The 25,671-nt window shown below is 30.4% G+C and overlaps 1 protein-coding gene across 4 annotated transcripts in view; it reads left to right on the top strand.

Moving 5' to 3' along the window:
- Positions 1 to 25,671, top strand: part of LOC129755176 (uncharacterized) — a 137,542-nt gene that overhangs the window by 63,877 nt on the left and 47,994 nt on the right. Inside the window, exon 2 of one of the 4 annotated variants that reach the window (XM_055751541.1) lies at positions 7,326 to 7,702. The exons of 2 other annotated variants lie outside the window; for them this stretch is intronic. In XM_055751541.1, the coding sequence (XP_055607516.1) occupies positions 7,665 to 7,702 (38 nt within the window). In that variant the 5' untranslated portion in view covers positions 7,326 to 7,664. Of the gene's footprint in view, positions 1 to 7,315; positions 7,703 to 25,671 lie in introns of those variants that run through there. One more of the 4 variants, XM_055751542.1, reaches the window with a different exon arrangement.

Here is a 25,671-nt window from a genome sequence, read left to right on the forward strand (position 1 = left end):
AATATTAAATGAAGCAGACTTTATTTGTGTCCGATTTATACCAACCAAACCAAAATATCTCAGCATAATAGCATAGAAAAAATTAAAACAAACATGAGTAAAGTTTTTGTAAAATTGTATTGGCTCGATGACAAGTTACGAGAATTACAATATTTCAGGCTTGAACCAAAACATACGATTTCTATTGAAATTTGGACGAATGACATTTGAAAATCATATTTCTATCCAGAAGCTTGCAAATTATTCAATACAATTTTTTTTAACATGAGATTCTGCTTTTTAAGCTAGAACCAATCATTCACTCCATCTTTCCTTTCAGTTATATTTTTGACAGAAATTTTTAGTTGATTGATGGGTGGAAAAAATGTTGTTCTAACAAAACGTCCAAAATTCTATAAAGCCTAAAAGCCTAAAATATTGAACCTCGCGTGTCTTTTGATTCAACCGATAAAACTTTTCAAAAGCTTACCCCATGTTGGATTTATTTGAAAAAGTCATTCTGCTAAGTTTTTAAAATATGCCTTGCGTTATTTCTGAAATAAAGCAGTTTGAATGATAAAAGTCGAAAGGATCCGATTTTCGTAGAATTTCTGTACCTCAGCTCAAAAATAATTTCACTTTTCATAAGACAATAATGTGATCTGAGTTTTAAAGAAAATTTCTACCTTAAAACATCATCAGAGTAAAAAGTTGCAGTTACAGTGCGCATGCATTCCAATGAATTATGAACTGCACTGTAGGATAGAATGAGGATACTTGATCCCTGGGGATAATTGATTCCTTCGCTATACATATCTCGAAACCGTAATGTCTTATTAATATCAAATGTTCTACAAAAATGTACCAACCAGAACAAAACAACAATGTTGTTATTTCAACAAATTTAAAAATAAAATATTTTTCGAGTTATTGAACTTTGTTTGAAAAATTTGAAAAAATGTGATTTGAAGATCAATTTTTATCTCTTCAAAATGTTTCCCACATGAAACAAATATATTCAAAATATTAATTCTAATATGAAAATCTTTAGAGTATTACATCAACTTCATAATGGCATATTTTCAAAGCAATAGTAAACTCTTATTTGTTTTCAAGAAAAAGTTATGCAAAATGTATGTTATGGGTTTAACTGATCGCTAGAGTCCAAAAAGATATATTTTGCTTCTGAATGGATCGTGATCATTGATTTTCATGAAATCACTAATATTTGTTTAATAACGAATGTTTATCCAGTAATTATTTGTTAGAAAGGACTTAAAATACTGTGTCTATCTGAAACTAGAAAATTGCGCCTTAAAGTATGCAATTACTCTTAAGTAGTAGAAAATCTTTTAGGATTCTCTTTGTCTGATGCTTACAAACTGTTAAATGCGAAATTATATGGTAAAAATAGTCAACGGACCTTTTATCTTTGGATTTTGCTAGATTTTTACCTAGGGTTAGGGCACTCTGAGTTAAGAATCAGGTCTGCTTTTACTTAAAAAACATCACATTTTTTTTTCGTCTCTCGAAAATGCTTTTAGTTCATCTACGAGCTCATGTAACTTTTGAAGCATAAAAACTTGAATTCACACTCTGTCAGAAAATGTAAAAGGCAAGTTGCAAATTTTTCTCCAAAAAGATATGATGAAAGTTAGAAGAGGGGGTCAAGTATTCCCATTCTCCCCTGTATCTTCAGCCAAAGTTGTTCAGATCAAGTAATAAAAACTGGATTTTTCAAAATTGTTTCAAAAACTTGAATACTCATTTTAACTTTCATCTTTACATAGTTGAGGCTCTGGAGTCGAAATTTTTGTATTTGAGAGCAGTTTTAAAGAGAGGACCCGATTTTTCTTTATAATTTTAATTGCAAATTTTTGATAATCGATCAGGTGGGATAAAAGTTTACTGATTTAAACTCGTTAATTTCTTCATATATTCAAAACAAAATAACTTTCATCTTTTTAAACATTTCTTTGTTTATTGAACTGTAAAAAAATTATTTAAATTGTCTTGTTTTGTCTTATCCAGAATTTAAATTTTTCCCAAAACTTAAATTCGAGAAAACGAAAAATGTTGCATATGTAATATTTCATGTGAAACTTGTGGGGTTCCGGCGAAAAATAAGGAACTTTAACCATTTGGAAGTTTAAGTTCCTTATTATAATATATTTCTTATAATAATATATATAATTTCTTCATCGAAAGTAATTTGCATCGGTTGAAAAGCTCAAAGATCGTTTAATTGAACCAGAAGATTAATGGAATGCTAAGATTAACACTAGCTGTTACTAATTTTAAGAAATCACAACACATTTGAATGACTTTAAACGAAAAACTTAAAATTAATTAGATTTCTTTATTCTAGATATTTACAACGCTAGCTGACTTCAAATTGCTCTAATTCTACAAAAAATTATATCGTGAAGGAAACATTTCTTATATTTTTTTTTGAAAACTGTATGCGCACATGGGCTAAATAACTTAATTTCAGTATTTTTTCGTTTGCAAATATTGAATATATTTATTTGTCGATTTGTTGTCAGATTTCTCAATTCCCTCTTAAGACGGCCTTTATATTTATTCTTTTCTATCGTAGGTTAAATAATTTTTTTCTAAGTAAACTAATCCATAATGATGGTTAGTCATAGATCTAGCTGTCATTAGCTATTTTTAAGATTGAAAACATATGGGATTTCTCAGGCTACCAAAATGATGATTTTTGGAAAAATATGGAAATGTTTTTCTGAGGTGTAGGTTTTGGCAACTGCTGAAACAATCAAACAGTGACCTTTACTATGAATAGTCAAATTTGCATAATCTGAAACACTCTGATTAAAAAAGAGTTAAAATAATGATTTCCTATAATTTTGTGCTTATTTGAGTAAACACTGTGTGAAGGCGGAGTTTGTTTTTAGAGGGTTGATAAAATTCAATTTTAGATTTTTTTTTCATGAAGTAACAAATCATAAAGAGACATGTTTAACATAAAAAGGCAACAACATTTTTCTTCAAATATTTTTCCGTTAATGTAAATCAACATGTATTAAACATGATTCAAGTAGAAAATTGAAAAACTCTGAAATGAAGGGATTAAATTTTTTTTTTGTGATAACCTTTAAATATATTTGAAACTTCATTATACACTTTTGATTTTAGGTCCCAATTTAGGCAAAAAGCATTTCAAAGCCCCGTTCTTTTTCATAATAAATAACAATCAAACTCACTACACCATTTCATGAATTTAAACCGAATTTGAATTCTAAAATCACATTTCACATTTTCCCGTTTTAAATCCACCACATTTTTTATACAGTGATCATCCAAACCAATAAAATCCAGCTAAATATTGTAAAAAAGAAATCTAATTTGAAACACTTCCGATTTATAAACTCAATTTAGAACGTTGAATCTCTAGAACTTCCTGCAAAAATAATGTCATTGTATGTTTTATACCTATTGTATTTGTTTAGAGTTTTCAGATTCAATCAGGAATAGTAAGAATCAAATGCTAACGCGACTTTAATATCAAGAATTTTGTGCTTTGATAGACATTTTAATTCTGTTCCAGAATTCAATATACGTCTGTTTTGGTGCGTGTGTTTTAAAACATGATCTAGAACATGTTTGCGTCAAAAAATCGAATATTTCTTCAGATATTGGTGCTTTAGCTAGTAAAAATTTTATATTTTTCCAATTTTTACTGACATTCATTGTTCATAAACAAATAAATCTACCCAAGAACTAAAAACTAATTTTTGATGTTTTCATTATCTGTTATTCTATGAAGGATACAAATTTTGTCTAGATTTTCTAGTTTTAGGAGAAACTTTAGGAGATAAATGTAATCCTAAAATTGTTAACCAAATTCAATAGAATAGGTATTACTACTTCACATCACAAAAGGGCGTTTTAAAGTTTGTGATATAAAAGATATGAATTTTTTAACATATCTGTTAAAGACTGCTGAGTATAATTTCGGTTTAAAATTGCTTTGAAATTTCATTGAATTCCTAGATTTTGTAGAATTGGATAAATTCAAAATTAAAACTTATGTTAATTTTTCTCAGAATTCATAATTTCTCGGAGTCATCGAAAAATTTGACCATTGATTTGATTTTAATTAAAACCTTTATTTTCCATTATTTTTGTAACGTTTTATAGTTTTTTCAATAAAGTGCTCAAATTAACTAAATTAATTTTTACCTATTTACAAATGTATGCCTTGAATCTCTGAAACGAGAGCAGAGATAATAAAAATAAATGCATATTCGGATTCAGCGGTCCCGAATCAGTCGAAATGAGTGCTTAAATTTAAGCACCTTAGAAAAATTTGATTTTTTTGCGTCGTGCAATCAGGAATTGATGCTTCATTTTATGATTTTTTACTTACACAACGTAATAACATTCAAGTTCTTCTAAGGCGCTATGAATATAAGAGTTAATTTCAAAAATTCTGGAGTTCCAAATTCGGGATTCCAAATATTTTTTTTAAATAAACATATAAACAGGTTGTTAAAAATGGTTTTAGCTTAGCTTAGCTTGATTGACTACTCACATCCATCATTAATCATTGAACCCGAAATGCTGTATTTATTTTTTGTAATAAATTCGAATTTAAATTTCATTTGATTGCTTTAATAAATTTCATTGATACTCTTCGTTGGTATGATTGATATTGAATTAAATGCATTTCGAATCCCATGATCGCAGGCGTTGCTCAGTAGAAACAGTTCCACATCGCCAATGGTTGCTACTCCGTGATTGACTGAGGCCACCAATTTTGTTCAAAGGTCAAATGAATGGTGTCTGGGACTGACAGCATTCACAATGCCCGAAACTGATGCTCTCTCTTTAATCATCAATAAAGGCGCCGGCCACGTCCTAGTAGTCAACAGATAGATTGGAAAAATAGAGAAAAGAATGAAAGAAGTAAATTTATGCTTTAGGACCGAGGTCACCTCTGCATCCTAGCAAATTAATTTTGTTTTGGAGAGTGGGTGGGAGAATATGATCAGGAAACACTTTTGACTAGTGCAATCTAGTTTTTGATCCTATTCTCAAAATTATTATTCAATCATAGTTAATTCCTAGCTTACTAGTAACTTTTTAAGTTAATCCTTCCATCGCCTTTTCATAAACTATTTGATCGTGAAAAACGTTTCGATTGCTCAGTTGATGAATTTATTAAACTAAAAACTCGAATTGTCAAAACCAATTTAGGTAAATGGTGCGATCATAAATTTTCATACTCTTTCCATTCTTAAAAAGCCTTCACAGCAGCAATGCCTTAAAAACAGTTAAAAAAATACCCTAAATTGTGACTAGGCAACATGAACACGATGATAATTCAATTCAGGTTTTGTAGAATGCAACCGCCAAAAATAAGCAATCTTACTTCGAGAAGTCTATAAAATTGAATATTTCATAAAAATAAATCGGAACGGACTCACCAATGCAGGATAACTGGAGTCAATTCCAGCAAGCATTACATCGCGTCCTGACATGCCAGATTTTTCATGCCGATCGAATCAATAAAACCGAAATCCAGAAGCTAAAAAGCGGAGGTTTAGATGCACCATTGACGAAATTCATTGAGGGCACAATTCTTGAAGGTTCATTTCTTGAAGGCGTGTATTCAAAACTTCTTGTTTCCGTGGTTCAATTTTAACGCAGATACGCGGTTTAAACAGTTATATTTAAAATATTACAAAAATAAAAGAGAAATTTTGCGCGGAGCTGTAATGAAAATTTTCTTCTCAAAAAACGCGTCCGTCACTTTCAGGCACGGCCTACCGAAACCATCAAACAGGTTGTTAAAACTGGTTTTGAAAGGTCAAAGTCCGAAAAAACAATTTTGTTTTTGAAATATTCATAACTTCTGACATCATTGCTGTGTTTAAATCTTTCATTGATTTCAGAAATTGTTAAGAACACCTTCATCCTAAAATGTATAAATATGCTGGGGTTCAATGAAAGTTTTGACCGCTATCTCGGATCTTCCGATGAAAAAAAAACTTAATAAATGACATCCAGCTTCGCTGTATTTCATTCATAAATGAACCGATTTCCTAAACTTTAATGTTAGTTTTTACCGTAAGATTGATTATGATTTTTATAAAACATACTTAGAGATCAAGTATATTATATTATTATAGTATATTGGAATGATGATAGGATGTTTTAAATGTGCACTTCGGGTCATATTGACCCGAACAGCTTTGGAGGGTTAAATGATGTCAGAAAAAGTTGTAACCTAATCTTTTTTTGTAGGTGATGGAAAGAATTAAAGAAACATGAGCTATCAAAGAACGAAAGAACATAAGCCGTAAATATCATGATTTTTTCGAAAAAGATACAACGGCTCACCGGCAGGTCTTGAACCTGCAATCTCCGCTTCAGTACAACGGCGCGTTAGCTAATTTCACCACGGTGAACATGATGAAACCGGGCAACACGAGCAATCGAGCTCTGCCGATGAACTGCTGGACCTTCTATCGAAAACACCATGTAGGTATATCCCGCATGTCATCTTTCCCGCTATTGATCTCTCTTGTTTCTCTAACCCCACCCATCGACTCGGGATTTTAGCCGAGCAAGCACATGGTCGAGTGCTTCGGGTTTGTCGCAACTCTGATAGCTGATAGCTGATAGCTCATGTTTCTTTAATTCTTTCCATCACCTACGAAAATGTGATTATTTTCAGGTACAAAGATGTACCAAGCGATTTCATAACATCAGTATTGATCTTATCTATTTTATTGAAAAAAGCAAATTTTTTCTATTTATTTTTTTATTTTAAAGCATTGGATCTCTGAAACCAAATTATCTCGACAAATCTGAGTCCTTGGTTGAATGAAGGATAGTAAATTGATTTAAAATCAGCTTTCAGTTTCCATGTATGTTTTTTTAGTTTAGCAGTTATGAAAGATGATCAATTTTACCTAAAACTGACCAATTTAAAAATTTCTACACGGGTTTCTAGAGGGTGATAAACAAAATATAAAGTTTTTTTTTAAAGTTTAGTATGTTGGTATGTTTAGTTTTCTTGCCGATACCAGGAATCGAATCAAGTACGCCTGTCATACCAAAACAAGACTACATCGGTGCTCTATATTCTCCTATATAATTTGTGTGTGAATATTCTATTCTGATTATTGCATAAATGTAAAACGTATAAAATATTAACAAATTCCATTCAAGAGAAAATCCGAGCAGAATCGATTTTTTTTCTATATTTGGTTGTTTGAATAAAAGTTTCGGAATACATTTTTTCAACTTTATTTTTCGTTTCTGTTTTCTCTTTCAGATTTTTGCTCACCAATATTTCTTTCGATCCACCCTAGCAACATTAGCGGAGGATTGCAAGAATAAGGAATGCATTTCAAAATCAGAACACGTTCACCGTTATGCGTCCTAATGGTCTCCAAACGATCAACGACCTACCACCAGTAGTGAAAGTACAAAGTGAAATTTGACACCTGCAAAGCAGCGCGAACTGAAGAGCGAGTGCTTGTGGCAAAACATTTGGTCGTTACGATGCAGTTCATTTCCGGATTGTGTATTCCTATAAGTAAATTCGTCGTTAGCAGCAGCAGTGATTCTAAAACACCTCCAGGAAGTCAAATTTGAATATTTGAAAATCGTCATCTCTACAGTAAATTTGAACAAAAACCACAACCGAAATGGAAGTCTGCTGCCTGAAGATGGCCTCCAGATGCAGGTGAATTCCAGTTTTTATAAGCTAATTGTAGCAGGACAAATCGAAACAAGGAAAGCCATTATTGTTGTTTTGTAGTTGTAGGTATCTTGTTGAATCTGCATCGAACTCAGTCCGGATACTAAGTATACAGTACATGTACTACTTACTGAGGGTTTGTAAACAAATACGCCAATCGTCTGTTTGTTTGTTTACAGAGCTGTTTTGCATTTGAGGACTTTCTTCTTCACGTGTGTGACAAACAGCTGTGTTTATTGCTTGAAGCTGTGGTCTGAAAATGAACGACGTGTTTCACATATGGGAAATATTTGCTGAAACAATTTGTCAGCAGCTACATGCGCTACCCATGATAATTAGTTCGAGTATTGAACTTGAATTACCATCATGGGAATGGAGAGTGAAGATGAACGAGACAATCGTTTGCAGCTGATTGCAAAAGTTCGTGGGAAAAAATATATTAAATTTTTATCGATTTTTTTTAAATTTCAAATTTACGCCTTATCAATCTACAAACTCTATGGAAGCTTCTAACGAAGTTGTCATTTGAGGCCTCGATGCTAATTAGAGACCTTCCACTATTAGGTCAACTTCCTGCCATTCGGCCGATTGACGTTCTGGAACGTGTCCAGTAAATTAACATCTGTTGATCGGAAGATCGGCACAATCTCGGAAAAAATCACAAACACGTGTTAACAATCATCGGCTCAACGATGATTAGGTTTTCTACTCAAGATGAATTGATACTTGTTTTGCTAACACACCAACTTCTGAAAAGAAATGAAGCTTCTTCAAATTTATGTCTTAATTTGTCGCATTTCCGAGGGCGTTTGACTATCTATGAATTGGTCCTATGGCACCTCACATCTCCCTTTCGAGGAAGGGTCATAAATTGGTTAATATTTTCACAGAACCTGCATCACAAACCGTGCCAAATGCGAATAAATAAAGTTGACCTCAATTGATGGTTTAATTGCCCCATTAGCTACTGCTGGGTCAGTTGCAATTGGTCAATGCGAAGTGCAATTGATCTTTCATGTGTTGTTTTTTCATTTATTGTTTTTTTTTGTCTTCTAAGAGCTGTCCTTTTTACTTAGAGTATCTACAAAGGGTGAGATAATGAAATCGATAATCTATTGCCGAAGAATGACTTAATTTATAGAGGGGTAATCCATTTCAGGGTTCAATTGATTGACTGATTTGACCTCGAAAATATACCCTCTGTTGAAAACTAAACCATTTAAAAAGCAAAAGAACAAAAAATGCCCAAGCATGCACAATGCACAATACACAATACAGCACAATGCAGAATACAGCAAAAGAGCAAAAGAGCAAAAGAGCAAAAGAGCAAAAGAGCAAAAGAGCAAAAGAGCAAAAGAGCAAAAGAGCAAAAGAGCAAAAGAGCAAAAGAGCAAAAGAGCAAAAGAGCAAAAGAGCAAAAGAGCAAAAGAGCAAAAGAGCAAAAGAGCAAAAGAGCAAAAGAGCAAAAGAGCAAAAGAGCAAAAGAGCAAAAGAGCAAAAGAGCAAAAGAGCAAAAGAGCAAAAGAGCAAAAGAGCAAAAGAGCAAAAGAGCAAAAGAGCAAAAGAGCAAAAGAGCAAAAGAGCAAAAGAGCAAAAGAGCAAAAGAGCAAAAGAGCAAAAGAGCAAAAGAGCAAAAGAGCAAAAGAGCAAAAGAGAAAAAGAGCAAAAGAGCAAAAGAGCAAAAGAGCAAAAGAGCAAAAGAGCAAAAGAGCAAAAGAGCAAAAGAGCAAAAGAGCAAAAGAGCAAAAGAGCAAAAGAGCAAAAGAGCAAAAGAGCAAAAGAGCAAAAGAGCAAAAGAGCAAAAGAGCAAAAGAGCAAAAGAGCAAAAGAGCAAAAGAGCAAAAGAGCAAAAGAGCAAAAGAGCAAAAGAGCAAAAGAGCAAAAGAGCAAAAGAGCAAAAGAGCAAAAGAGCAAAAGAGCAAAAGAGCAAAAGAGCAAAAGAGCAAAAGAGCAAAAGAGCAAAAGAGCAAAAGAGCCAAAGAGCAAAAGAGCAAAAGAGCAAAAGAGCAAAAGAGCAAAAGAGCAAAAGAGCAAAAGAGCAAAAGAGCAAAAGAGCAAAAGAGCAAAAGAGCAAAAGAGCAAAAGAGCAAAAGAGCAAAAGAGCAAAAGAGAAAAAGAGCAAAAGGGCAAAAGAGCAAAAGAGAAAAAAAGAAATACAGCTAAAAAGCAAAAGAGCAAAAGAGCAAAAGAGCGAAAGAGCGAAAGAGCAAATCCGCAAAAGAGCAAAAGACCAAAAGAGCAAAAGAGCAAAAGAACAAAAATTCAAAAATAACAAAGAATACAAAAATAACAAAAATTACAAAAATTACAAAAATTACAAAAATTACAAAAATTAAAAATTACAAAAATTACAAAAATTACAAAAATTACAAAAATTACAAAAATTACAAAAATTACAAAAATTACAAAAATTACAAAAACTACAAAAATTACAAAAATTACAAAAATTACAAAAATTAAAAAATTACAAAAATTACAAAAATTACGAAAATTACAAAAATGACAAAAATGACAAAAATTACAAAAATTACAAAAATTACAAAAATTACAAAAATTACAAAAATTACAAAAATTACAAAAATTACAAAAATTACAAAAATTACAAAAATTACAAAAATTACAAAAATTACAAAAATAACAAAAAATACAAAAATTACAAAAATTACAAAAATTACAAAAATTACAAAAATTACAAAAATTACAAAAATTACAAAAATTACAAAAATTACAAAAATTACAAAAATTACAAAAATTACAAAAATTACAAAAATTACAAAAATTACAAAAATTACAAAAATTACAAAAATTACAAAAATTACAAAAATTACAAAAATTACAAAAATTACAAAAATTACAAAAATTACAAAAATGACAAAAATAACAAAAATTACAAAAATTACAAAAATTACAAAAATTACAAAAATTACAAAAATTACAAAAATTACAAAAATTACAAAAATTACAAAAATTACAAAAATTACAAAAATTACAAAAATTACAAAAATTACAAAAATTACAAAAATTACAAAAATTACAAAAATTACAAAAATTACAAAAATTACAAAAATTAAAAAAATTACAAAAATTACAAAAATTACAAAAATGACAAAAATGACAAAAATGACAAAAATGACAATATGACAAAAATGACAAAAATTAAAACTATCAAAAATTGCAAAAAATAACAAAAATTACAAAAATGACAAAAATTACAAAAAAAACAAAAATTTCAAAAATTACAAAAAATTACAAAAATTACAAAAACTACAAAAATAACAAAAATTACAAAAATTACGAAAATGACAAAAATGACAAAAATGAAAAAAATGACAAAAATGACAAAAATGACAAAAATGACAAAAATGACAAAAATGACAAAAATGACAAAAATGACAAAAATGACAAAAATGACAAAAATGACAAAAATGACAAAAATGACAAAAATGACAAAAATGACAAAAATGACAAAAATGACAAAAATGACAAAAATGACAAAAATGACAAAAATGACAAAAATGACAAAAATGACAAAAATGACAAAAATGACAAAAATGACAAAAATGACAAAAATGACAAAAATGACAAAAATGACAAAAATGACAAAAATGACAAAAATGACAAAAATGACAAAAATGACAAAAATGACAAAAATGACAAAAATGACAAAAATGACAAAAATGACAAAAATGACAAAAATGACAAAAATGACAAAAATGACAAAAATGACAAAAATGACAAAAATGACAAAAATGACAAAAATGACAAAAATGACAAAAATGACAAAAATGACAAAAATGACAAAAATGACAAAAATGACAAAAATGACAAAAATGACAAAAATGACAAAAATGACAAAAATGACAAAAATGACAAAAATGACAAAAATGACAAAAATGACAAAAATGACAAAAATGACAAAAATGACAAAAATGACAAAAATGACAAAAATGACAAAAATGACAAAAATGACAAAAATGACAAAAATGACAAAAATGACAAAAATGACAAAAATGACAAAAATGACAAAAATGACAAAAATGACAAAAATGACAAAAATGACAAAAATGACAAAAATGACAAAAATGACAAAAATGACAAAAATGACAAAAATGACAAAAATGACAAAAATGACAAAAATGACAAAAATGACAAAAATGACAAAAATGACAAAAATGACAAAAATGACAAAAATGACAAAAATGACAAAAATGACAAAAATGACAAAAATGACAAAAATGACAAAAATGACAAAAATGACAAAAATGACAAAAATGACAAAAATGACAAAAATGACAAAAATGACAAAAATGACAAAAATGACAAAAATGACAAAAATGACAAAAATGACAAAAATGACAAAAATGACAAAAATGACAAAAATGACAAAAATGACAAAAATGACAAAAATGACAAAAATGACAAAAATGACAAAAATGACAAAAATGACAAAAATGACAAAAATGACAAAAATGACAAAAATGACAAAAATGACAAAAATGACAAAAATGACAAAAATGACAAAAATGACAAAAATGACAAAAATGACAAAAATGACAAAAATGACAAAAATGACAAAAATGACAAAAATGACAAAAATGACAAAAATGACAAAAATGACAAAAATGACAAAAATGACAAAAATGACAAAAATGACAAAAATGACAAAAATGACAAAAATGACAAAAATGACAAAAATGACAAAAATGACAAAAATGACAAAAATGACAAAAATGACAAAAATGACAAAAATGACAAAAATGACAAAAATGACAAAAATGACAAAAATGACAAAAATGACAAAAATGACAAAAATGACAAAAATGACAAAAATGACAAAAATGACAAAAATGACAAAAATGACAAAAATGACAAAAATGACAAAAATGACAAAAATGACAAAAATGACAAAAATGACAAAAATGACAAAAATGACAAAAATGACAAAAATGACAAAAATGACAAAAATGACAAAAATGACAAAAATGACAAAAATGACAAAAATGACAAAAATGACAAAAATGACAAAAATGACAAAAATGACAAAAATGACAAAAATGACAAAAATGACAAAAATGACAAAAATGACAAAAATGACAAAAATGACAAAAATGACAAAAATGACAAAAATGACAAAAATGACAAAAATGACAAAAATGACAAAAATGACAAAAATGACAAAAATGACAAAAATGACAAAAATGACAAAAATGACAAAAATGACAAAAATGACAAAAATGACAAAAATGACAAAAATGACAAAAATGACAAAAATGACAAAAATAACAAAAATGACAAAAATGACAAAAATGACAAAAATGACAAAAATGACAAAAATGACAAAAATGACAAAAATGACAAAAATGACAAAAATGACAAAAATGACAAAAATGACAAAAATGACAAAAATGACAAAAATGACAAAAATGACAAAAATGACAAAAATGACAAAAATGACAAAAATGACAAAAATGACAAAAATGACAAAAATGACAAAAATGACAAAAATGACAAAAATGACAAAAATGACAAAAATGACAAAAATGACAAAAATGACAAAAATGACAAAAATCACAAAAATGACAAAAATTACAAAAATGACAAAAATGACAAAAATGACAAAAATGACAAAAATGACAAAAATGACAAAAATGACAAAAATAACAAAAATGACAAAAATGACAAAAATGACAAAAATGACAAAAATGACAAAAATGACAAAAATGACAAAAATGACAAAAATGACAAAAATGACAAAAATGACAAAAATGACAATATGACAAAAATGACAAAAATTAAAACTATCAAAAATTGCAAAAATTAACAAAAATTACAAAAATGACAAAAATTACAAAAAAAAACAAAAATTTCAAAAATTTCAAAAAATTACAAAAATTACAAAAATTACAAAAATAACAAAAATTACAAAAATTACGAAAATGACAAAAATGACAAAAATGAAAAAAATGACAAAAATGACAAAAATGACAAAAATGACAAAAATGACAAAAATGACAAAAATGACAAAAATGACAAAAATGACAAAAATGACAAAAATGACAAAAATGACAAAAATGACAAAAATGACAAAAATGACAAAAATGACAAAAATGACAAAAATGACAAAAATGACAAAAATGACAAAAATGACAAAAATGACAAAAATGACAAAAATGACAAAAATGACAAAAATGACAAAAATGACAAAAATGACAAAAATGACAAAAATGACAAAAATGACAAAAATGACAAAAATGACAAAAATGACAAAAATGACAAAAATGACAAAAATGACAAAAATGACAAAAATGACAAAAATGACAAAAATGACAAAAATGACAAAAATGACAAAAATGACAAAAATGACAAAAATGACAAAAATGACAAAAATGACAAAAATGACAAAAATGACAAAAATGACAAAAATGACAAAAATGACAAAAATGACAAAAATGACAAAAATGACAAAAATGACAAAAATGACAAAAATGACAAAAATGACAAAAATGACACAAAAATGACACAAAAATGACACAAAAATGACACAAAAATGACACAAAAATGACACAAAAATGACACAAAAATGACACAAAATGACAAAAATGACAAAAATGACAAAAATGACAAAAATGACAAAAATGACAAAAATGACAAAAATGACAAAAATGACAAAAATGACAAAAATGACAAAAATGACAAAAATGACAAAAATGACAAAAATGACAAAAATGACAAAAATGACAAAAATGACAAAAATGACAAAAATGACAAAAATGACAAAAATGACAAAAATGACAAAAATGACAAAAATGACAAAAATGACAAAAATGACAAAAATGACAAAAATGACAAAAATGACAAAAATGACAAAAATGACAAAAATGACAAAAATGACAAAAATGACAAAAATGACAAAAATGACAAAAATGACAAAAATGACAAAAATGACAAAAATGACAAAAATTAAACACAAAATTGACACAAAATTGACACAAAATTGACACAAAATTGACACAAAATCGACACAAAATTGACACAAAAATTACACAAAAATGACACAAAAACTTACACAAAAATGAAACAAACATGACACAAAAATTACACAAAAATGACACAAAACCTGGCACAAAAATGACACAAAAAAGACACAAAAATGACACAAAAATTACACCAAAATGATACAAAATTGACACAAAAATGACACAAAAATGACACAAAAATGACACAAAAATGACACAAAAATGATACAAAAATGACACAAAAATGACACAAAAGTTACACAAAAATGACATAAAAATGACACAAAAATGACACAAAAATGACACAAAAATTACACAAAAATGACTCAAAAATGACACAAAAATGACATAAAAAAGACCCTTAAATTACACTAACTGACACAAAAATGACACAATATGACACAAAAATGACAATAAACTGACTCAAAAATGGCAAAAAACTGACACAAAAGTGACCAAAAAATGACACAAAAATGACATTTATGACAAAAATAAAAAAAATGACACAAAAATAGCTTAGAAATGGCACAAAATTATACGAAAATGGCAAAAAATGGCACAAAAATGACACAAAAATGACACATATAATGACACTCATAATAACACAATGTTATGCAAAAATTACAATCATTAAAAAATTCCAAAAATTCCAAAAATTTCAAAAATTTCAAAAATGTTAAAAATTTTAAAAATTTTAAAAATTTCGAAAATTTACGATGATTTAAAATATTTAAAAATTTTAAAAAAATTGAAAAATGTAAAAAATTTAAATTTTTTTAAAAATTCCAAAAATTTCAAAAGTTTTAAAAATTTAAAAAAAATCAAAAATTCTAAAAATTTTAAAAAATTTTAAAAATTACAAAAATAACAAAAATTTTCAAAGTAACAATAATTATGAAAACAGCAAAAATTAGAAAAATTACCAAAAATACTTATATTTCAAAAATGAACAAATAGAACTAAAAATTTCATTTCTACAAATATTACAGAAACTATTAAATTATTTTTTTTCTATTCAGTTTAATTTTTTTTGTTACAAGGATGACATCAATTGACTATTTTTTTTTTTCGTATAATGTGTGTTTTTATGTATTTGAATGTTTTACTTACTTTATTTTCTGGGTAATTGGGATAAATCAAACTCCCCTCTGATATTTTCAATCTATTCTGAAATATTTGGGATTTTAAGTCCAAATTTTTCCACTGTGCAGAATGCAGTGCAAACAATCTATTTCTGAATAACAATATTTGCCAATCTACATTCTCGAATCGAACAAACGTTCCATACTGTTGTATCACGTAATATCTTTCCCAATACAAAACATATTGTTTCACCCAATGTCAGCCCATATATCATAGTTATCTTTTGGAACAGTAAAACAAATTACTGCAACCCGTAGGGCAGTTCGACTTCGACAAAAGTTTTCCGGCTGGCCAATCCGGGACTTGCAGCAAGTTTCAACGACAAAGTGTAAAAAATCGAGACAAAAAAAAAACACAAATCGGCAACAAAAGTATGTCACCCTTACGTAAGCAATTCGGGACGCTTTCGACCGGTCGGCCATTGATTACAAACAGTCATACGTATTCGCGGATTCCGCGAGGGAAGTTTTCCTTTTTGTATGACCGTACCCCTCCGAATAGTGTGGCTTAGAAGGGGTGAATTCTAGAATGAACTGTTGAAAAACCAATAAGGGATATCGCAACGTTAGAATGAACTAATATTTCAAGCCACATCAATGACCGCATGTTTTGTTGGAACGAATCGCGCGTCCAAATAAATCACCATCCATCCTCCCGGCGAGTACGCGGCACGTTCGACACACTACAGGCTCCATTTATCTGAATCAAAGCCGGACTTCTATTCAGAATTTTCCTATGCTTCACGATTCCGGCTAGAGCACCCCGAGTAGTAATATCGATGGCTAGAGATGAACTAGCGTGATCCCCCCTTTCCGCCATTCATCTCGCATTCCATCTGGGGAACCAGTAATTACTATCTGATAAACGAGGCATCACAACTTTTCAGCGTCACATCGGATCATCACCGGCAGTTTGGAGAAGAATCCGTCGTCTCGTACATTGGACTCAGATAGACTAGCTTTGCATAGAAAAAGATACGCAACGTATTCTGAATGGAAGTTTGTCGACGATGACGATGCCTGGTGACGACTATTCGGCACCATTTGTCCGATTTGATTTATCAGTTTGCTGTCAAACGGCTGAGACTCCAGGGGAGATGGCAGATTTAGCGCAAAAACCGCAAACTAGGTGCCGCCGCCGGTCGCTTCTTTATATGTTTGATGAACTGCGTTTGTGGTTTTTTTTAATCGGTTGAGACACCACTTAGCAATGGGGAGAATCTTGCTTGCGATTGCGAACTAAGAATCCCGCCCGGTGACAACCGGGAGCACTCCATTAGTGATGCCCCAATCGGAACCAATCTTGTCTCCGTCTGCATGCACCCCGAATGGATGAGCATGATGACGCCGATCCACATCAATGAAGTTGCAAATATTTCTGCATTTTAGAAGGTGTGGTTCTCAGAATAAATGTGAACTGGTAGCTAGAATTATTTTTTCAAAAAATAATCGCTTGTCGTTATTTGATTTTTTGTAAGATAAAAACTCACATCGAAATTGATTTTTTTTTCACAGTAATCTATTCTATTTAGAGATGTATCGAATAGTGGTATTCGTCCAACGGCCGCATTCTGAATAATGCTGAATAACACTGATAATAATAATAAATATCATATAAATGAGATAACAATAATAATAAAATAATATTTCCTTCAAGTCTATCCAAGATTCCAAGAGCTCAATTTCAATTTAGGGCAATCCACTGAAATATCGAATGATTTTCTAAATATAGCAACTTGCTGAAACGACATCAGATCACTAGTCGCTTCCAAAGCGTTAATCAAAAACAGAATGAATTTCAGTGAAATCTGGGACAAAACTTTTCAAAACAGGTGCCAAGCAATTTGGAATTGATTATAAGACATTGAATTAGATGAAGGTCAAAAGTGAGCATCTTCAAAAAAGTTAACCCTCAATCTTCAATCTTGAAAAAAAATAGGGCAAATCTTAACAAAACGTTTGCATTATTCCAAAAAAAAAAAATAATGTGGAAAGTGACAGAGAATTACTTAAAATTTAAATTTGTCATCTAATCACATCAGCAACATTCAAATCGTATCAAAGGATAAAAAAATATCAATAAATCAAAAATTGTTTTCGAGCACAAGAATTTTTTTCAACGTTACTTTTGGATGTTTTCTACATTATCCAAAATCTTTCTAAAAATTCTAATAAATGTTCGGTTAAAAATTTATATTTTTATGATAAATATTCGGCCGAATACTTAGCTCAACTATTTAGTGAGCCGAATATTCGGCATAACTATATTTGGGCGGTATTCGGCGCCGAATATTCGGTACATCTCTGATTATGTGTATGGCGACTGTTAAAAATCGCCTCAAAGAATTTAAACACTTACGTAAATTCATTAAATGCATGATTTTGAACATAACCATTATTATAAAATTTGAATGTACCAATTTTTTTAAAAGACACAATCAAAAACCTATTTTGTCATACATTGTAGGGGAGGAGCGGGCTATATGCGCCTATTAAGCAGAACACTGATTTAATCAAATATGTCATCGAATATGTGTATAAGAACTATATACACGTGTGCAGGCATCTGTTTTCTATACATTGGAGTAATTTTTATGTTAAAATTTGCTTCTGTTTCCAAGAAAATGATTTTATTATATGCGTTGTCTAAAATGCCGAACCTCAAACCGTGCGGGCTAAATGCGCCTATTTATGTTTGGAATAAAATTTCTGTTTTTTGAACAATATTTCCGTATAATTTCATTGAAACTGCTAGAAAAAAATTATTTCCGTACGACAAAGCTGAAGTTTTATAAAAATCATTGTATATTATAGTTTTATGGAATAAAACAAAAGTTAGGGTTGCCATACTATGGAGGCAGTTCATCCATGAGAAAAACTTTATCAAATCTATTTTTAGATCTTCAATTCTCTCTTAAGATGTTATTCAGAGCTTAGATTTGAAGGTTCAATGGTAAAAATCATTTATTTATTCTATTTAACCTATTATTTTAGGATGGAGGCATTTTACAAACATGATGGGGGCATACAAAAACATTCTATTATTCCACTATATAATCATTATAAAACCTCCACAAAAGCTGAAATATGTTTAATTTCTTAAGTTCATTTGAGTAAGAAACAAAAACCATCCTAGTTTTTGTTTTAAGCTTCTTTACGGATAATTTTTAAAAGTCGAAATATTACATCAAAATGTATCAAAACCTTGTATGATTTTTTAAATTTTTTTAAGTTTGTAAATTCATAAAATTCTTTCTTGCCTTATGTTCTAAGCGTATCACCCTCAAAATGCATTGGTCAGATAAGCTGTCTAGTCAGCCATTTCATCAAACAGCCGTAGGGTCATTTAACCCGATAGGCCCATTTAGGAAACCTTTCCCCTATGTATGTAGATAATACACCAAATTGCCAGATTGCCTGGTACTTTAATATAAAATTTTGGGAACACTCCGTCCCGGCCCGGTTACCCGGATTTCATTGAAATATGCACGGATTTGACCCGAACCTATTCACTTTATTTGGCAAATCAAACATAAAAACAACAAATTATGATGTAAGATTTTTTGTATTTACGTGTCCAAAACGGAATTTTTTGAGCAAGTTTTATACAAATAATCATGACAGGTTTTGTGGAAGCCTAAAATACGATTTAAAATCTGTCGATGAGTTTTAATGAATAATTTTTTTTTTCATTTTTGTTGAGTAATTTATAGGTTTGGATAAAATTTGCCCGAATTTTGCCCAAATCTTTGGTCGTCAATATCATATGCATGGATTTGCAGGTTTTAATGTAAAATTACCCGGATTTGTCCGGCCCGGATAGATGCTGAAAAAAATCTGGCAACCTTAACCATTACCGCAGCTTTAACCTGTTTGGCGCCTATTCGTTCAACCCAAGTGGCTTCTTATTTAAGGATCCTGAAATTCCTGAAAATTTAGTGTTTAAAATTTAACATACACTAATTCATACAATTTTACACAAATAAATTTATTTTGGAATGATTCATTTGCAAAACACACCACTATAAATAACATTCAATTGACACCTATAGTACGGTTGCCAGAATTTTTATATAAAAACCAGATAAAATCAGGGTATTTGATTTCGAAATTGAATATATCCGGGAACTTACCCAACAAAAATCAAGAAAAAAAAACTTGAAAAAAAATTTCTTCAAAACTTTTGGACAGATTTTAATTCGTATATAAGGCTTCCAAAAAACCTTTCATGATTATTTTTATCAAAATTGCTCATAAAATTTCATTTTGGACGCATCAATAAAATTTTTACATTAAATTTTTTTTTTGCCAAAGAAAGTGAATAAATCCGGGTAACCGGACCGGGCCGGACTATTCTCAAATTTTGTATTTAATATCTGGGCAAACCCGGATAAAAACAGGCAATCTGGAAACCTCAACCAATAGTCTATTTTATACTTGTTAACAGTCGCATCATTTTGCAAGCAACGACGAATCGTATGTTGCTGCGCAGAACCAAAACTCGTTGCCGCAACGATTAAAACCCATTGTAGTCAAGAATTAATCGTTAAAAATTAACAAATATTACAGTTTTTTTATTTTGTAGCACACCACCATACTCCCCCACACCAAAAGGCTCAATTGAGTCCCCTGGTAATGGACACTACTGTTCTCATCATGTCTGACAGCAAAATGATAATAAAAGTAAACGCGAGTAAATTTTAATCATGCTGAGAACACAAATATTTATAATGTCGTGCAGGGAAATATTCAATTAAATTGACTACATATGAATCTGAATGGAAAATAATTAATGTCGAATAATGAAGAGATTCATTACTCGACATTTACTATTTTATGATTTTACCAACATAGTTAAAATCAATTCAATCACTGCATATTGAATTTGAAATAATTATTGAAATGACTCTAATAAGAATGCATTTGTGAACTTTTGAACTGTGAAATATGATCCCATCATCCAATCATTATTCTTCAATACATGTTTATATTTACACTACTGAAATTAAAATTAAAAATTTCTGCACCGGATTGTCTCAAGCTTGCTTATTGTAATCCATACACATTTGACGATGGATTTGAAAAGTTCACAAAAATAACTTATACGACATAGGTATCTACGTTTCAATGGCCAGAAAAGGCTATCTTTTTGTGATATTAAAAAACTCCAAATATCATGCATTTTTCTGCACAAAACAGAAGTGGAACAACAAATCACTAATCACTAATCGTACTTCCATAGCCAGAACTTATGTCTGGGTCCCAAAGAACAATGAATGAGTTCTTGTTCTTCTTGTCTTTGTTCATGTTTTCAATCATTTTAACATAAAAACATTGAAATGATCAAAAACACAAAATGGTTGAGCCTACCATGGAGCAGAGAACGCAGAGACAACCGGAACACAGAAACAGGAAGAAACGTGGACCACCAGTACCATACGTTTCAAATGGGCTGTATCGTTGGAAGCATGCTAAGAAAAATGCTCCTTGATGAAGAAACCAATAAAAAGGACCATTCTTCAACGGCTGGAAATGATGTATTTTGTACAAAGAAATCACAAAACTCGAGAATACAAAGCATTTTAAAATTGTTGATGCTATAAATAAAAGAAAACTGAAATTCTAAGTTCAATTTTTGATCGTTCTAGAGTTTGTTTTGATTAGGTCGTAAGAACCATTATAAACAAAAATTAGTTATTGACTGCAAACGATTGATAAACACGTATTCTATGTTAGATAAAAATTTGGTTTCATTCAGTCAATAAATAACTTGAATATTAAGATTTGAATTTAAGACGTATAACGACTTTCTTATTTTTGAGTGCGATTTGGTTTTAACGTCCTTTCACGTTGCCTTGCATTGTCGTGCATGCAAAAGGTCCCAAAATAACAGTTCGGCGAGTTGGTTTATGGGTCCTTTTGCATTTTTGCGGAAAGTGCAGTATCAAGAGCCGCAAAATTAAAAGTAGCAATCGGGAATCATTCATAAGAGTTGTTCTTTGCTTTATCAGTGCAAACAATGTTACAAATTTATTGCTGGTAAGTTGAATAAACATTACTTTTAGGCTGAGCAAATGTTTACCTTACATTTTTTCACTACAGAGGCAGCCAAAATAAGTTAGGACCTTTGGTGTGTTTCCGCACTCCCTGGGTTTAGCGGAGGCACCAGATAGTAACCAGCGATGAACAATCAACTTTCGAGAATGCTTCCTTAAGGACAGTCTCAAGTAGCCCGATTCCGCAAGCCTCTGAGCGGGCACTCCCACATGTCATTGCTGCTTCCTGCTACCGCTAGTATTAAATTCGGTATCTGAACAGGAAATTGCGAAGTAAGTTACAAATAGAATCAAGTTTTTGGATAAAATTTAAAAAAATGCTAAACGACGTTAGCGCCAGATGTGTAATGCAAATGGTCGCAAGTGCCTGTTTGCTCAAACAATTAAACTGATGCTCATAACGAATACAATAGCATATTTCTCACTTGATTTTGTATCGCATACTAAATTTGTAGATCTTTCTGAACTATACTTTAAATTCTAGAATAAAAAATGTGATACGAAACTTCAACATCGATTTTCTCGAAACACGTCATGTGGCTGATACGACTTAATCAAAACAAACTCTAGCGTTGAACTATTTTGGATTTCAGTGTACAATCATTTCGGGTCATCGACCAAGGATAAAGCGCCTTCACTCGCTCTTGAAAACAAAAAGTAAAGAGCACGCAAGGTTTTTTTTTCCGAAAAATTTAAACGTATTATAACCCATTAGCGAATATCCAGAAGCTACATTTAATAAGATAAAGTGAATTAATACTTAGCTTTACTATCAGATCCTCATTCATATTCGGCAAATCCTACTATCGAAGCAAGCCGAGAAAAGATAACTATCATGTCTAAGGTTGCCAGAATTTTTTCCACTCCCAACCGGGCATAGCAATTCCGAGCATTTTTTCAAAAAACCTGGCAAAATCCGGGCATGGATTTCAATTTTTCAAATCCAAAAACCGGGCAAAAACCGGGCAAAAACCGGGCAAATTTTAGGTGTTATTATATATAAAAGCAAAGAAAAAATGCAAAAAAAAATAATTTAATATTTTATTGCATTGTAATTGCAGACTTCAAAAAACTTTTTTGGAACACTTAAATATTTAAGGGTTTATAAAAGTGAATCAGCGAAATTATTTGAAACAACCGTTGAAAATTTCCATACCGTTAATCGATTTTGCTGAAACTTACTCAAAAACTTTGATTTTTTTTTGGTTACTTTGTGAAAATTGTGAAAAAATCCGGGCAATAACCGGATTTTTTTCATGATATCCGGGCAACCGGGCCGGACCGGATTTTCTCGAAATTTTGCATCAAATATCCGGGCAAACCCGGATAAAACCGGGCAATCTGGCAAGCTTAATCATGTCATTTCTTCAGTAGGTCATCCATCATCAATCACTCGCCATGAACCTATCAAGATCAGATTTTCTCATTTTTTTCTATTCCCCCAATTTTACTTGCATTTCTTCAGCTAATATCATTTGCTATCTTTTTCAATCAAATTAGCCAATATGTCACATAGTTTCGCTCAGTCAGGCTTTTTTCACTCCAATAAACTAAGCTTTGTTGCAAATTTTTCACTCAAACTCTATGAATTGCGTAAACCACGCCAATAAGGCTTCGAAAATTTCTACACGCTTGCAATTTTAAAATTCAGTTATCCACTCGACACCAGCACTAGCACGTACACAACAAAAATACCCTCATCATCCTTCCCCAAGCTCCAACAATAAACAAATTGATTCAACCATTGTTCAAAATATGTGTCACACTTGTTTGACCTCAATGTATCCAAATCAATGTTTAAATGTGCAATCCGTGACGTTCCCTAGCTTTAACATAACTTTAATTTAATCATAAGTTAATTTTAATACTCGGTCTGTATGACGGCAGTCAAAGACTTAAATAAATAAATACTTTTTTAACTGTTTGTTGCTCAACCGATTTGAGTTTGCTAGTTTTAATTAGCGCTAACATCATCATGACCAGCAGAAACACACAAATTTACACCAGTTCTGCTAAAAATCCTTATCGAAAAAATAACGATGGCCATTTGTAAAAATTTCAATTTTTCAACTTTTCTATTTTTTTTTGTACTTTCAACTTCCTATTTCCTCTCCTCATATTAAAAGACTTCATCTCCATAAAATTTTTCACAATTACAACAACGAGCATCGCGAAAAAAATGATAATATTCGACCGCCTTTCTTGAGGAACTTCTCATTCCTCTAAAGAAAAAAGTAATTTTCGAGGAATAACGAAGCAAAACGCGACCGTGAAAAATAAACGCGTCCGCACTTGAGCAAGGCCAACTTAGTTCTCCGCACAAAACAGAAGTGGAACAACAAAGAGCAAAAAGTCATTGAAGAAAACATATAGGGTGAGTGCCCCTACTTTGGACCTGGAGCCTACTTTAGTCCTAAAATGCCGAAAATTGTAAATAATTAATTCTTCTAGCATAGGATAAAGATACTACTATGCACACAATGAACTCTTATTCTGCCTGAATCCTACCATACCGCTTTTCGGCATTAAAAGTCTCTCTGATAAAATTTTCAACGTTTTTAAAAATGTCTTTTCTAATAAGTGGAAATTCAGACTGCTTACATAGTGAGTCGCGGTTTGAGAAATCAGAGTAAATAAAGAAAAATCCCTTTCATTTACTGTCCAAGCCAAAGTTAAAAGGGAAATAACTTTCACTGTGTTCAATATGAACTATACTACCTATTTTTCCTAAACTAGATAAAATCTATGGAAAACTCGGAAAATTTGTAAAGGGTCCAAAAATAGGAAACTTTTGACTTTGATGTTCCATTTTTAGACCTGACATCAACAAAACTTTGGTTCAACACTCACAAATCAACAAAGGAGCGAATTTTTAATTGGGGCACAATTGAGAATCAATATTGAGCATTTCTAACATTTTTTGTCAGCTTTACGCAAATAAACAACAAGTATGTAAACACAAATAAGTTTCAGATATCGCACTACTGATAGAGCTAACGGAGAGTGAAAGTGTTTGAGATATTAAAGCAGAAATTTAAGGGTTTTGAATCGTTGAAAATCTGTAATAACTTTTAATGATAAAATTTCATTAAAGATTACATTTTCGATTCATTTGTTAATTTATTTTCAAAAAATCATACTTTTAATAGGAATTTTAGATTCAGGTCCAATGGAAGGAACCAGTTCAGTACCAAAATAGGAACAGTTGGTACATAGATGGAAATTTTGATCGTCCATATCTTTGCAAATCTTTCAAATACGGAGAAACCTATGCTGAAAATTTTCATTGAAACTTGCAGATTAGATCATGAACTATAAATAAATTTTCTAAAAAATATAAACCTCACGCCCATTTCTAAGAAAAACATGTTTATTTGAAACCCACCGCTTAAAGGGTCCAAAGTAGGGCAACTAACCCTAAATAATTAGATTTGGTTCGATTAAATGTAAACGATTCGCTGATATGTCTGGCTATGTAGAAGGTCCTTAAGATAGAGAACATTATTTCACCGCTAAAAGCATCGTCATCTGTGGTTTATTCCTGGGTCGAATTTATACAAGAATTGGACCAAACAAATTAGATCAAATCGAGTGAAAAAACTGGCAACCAGACTCGTGTTCCATTAACTGTCAAACGGTTTAGAACTCCGTCAAATTGGGTCCAAATCTAATTTTTGGAACAATCCTTATACCAGTTCTAAAAAAGTGAGTTGAAACTGGAATTATGGACCACCAGTGTG

This window comes from Uranotaenia lowii, chromosome 3 (genome assembly GCF_029784155.1).
Source record: "Uranotaenia lowii strain MFRU-FL chromosome 3, ASM2978415v1, whole genome shotgun sequence".
NCBI lineage: Eukaryota > Metazoa > Arthropoda > Insecta > Diptera > Culicidae > Uranotaenia > Uranotaenia lowii.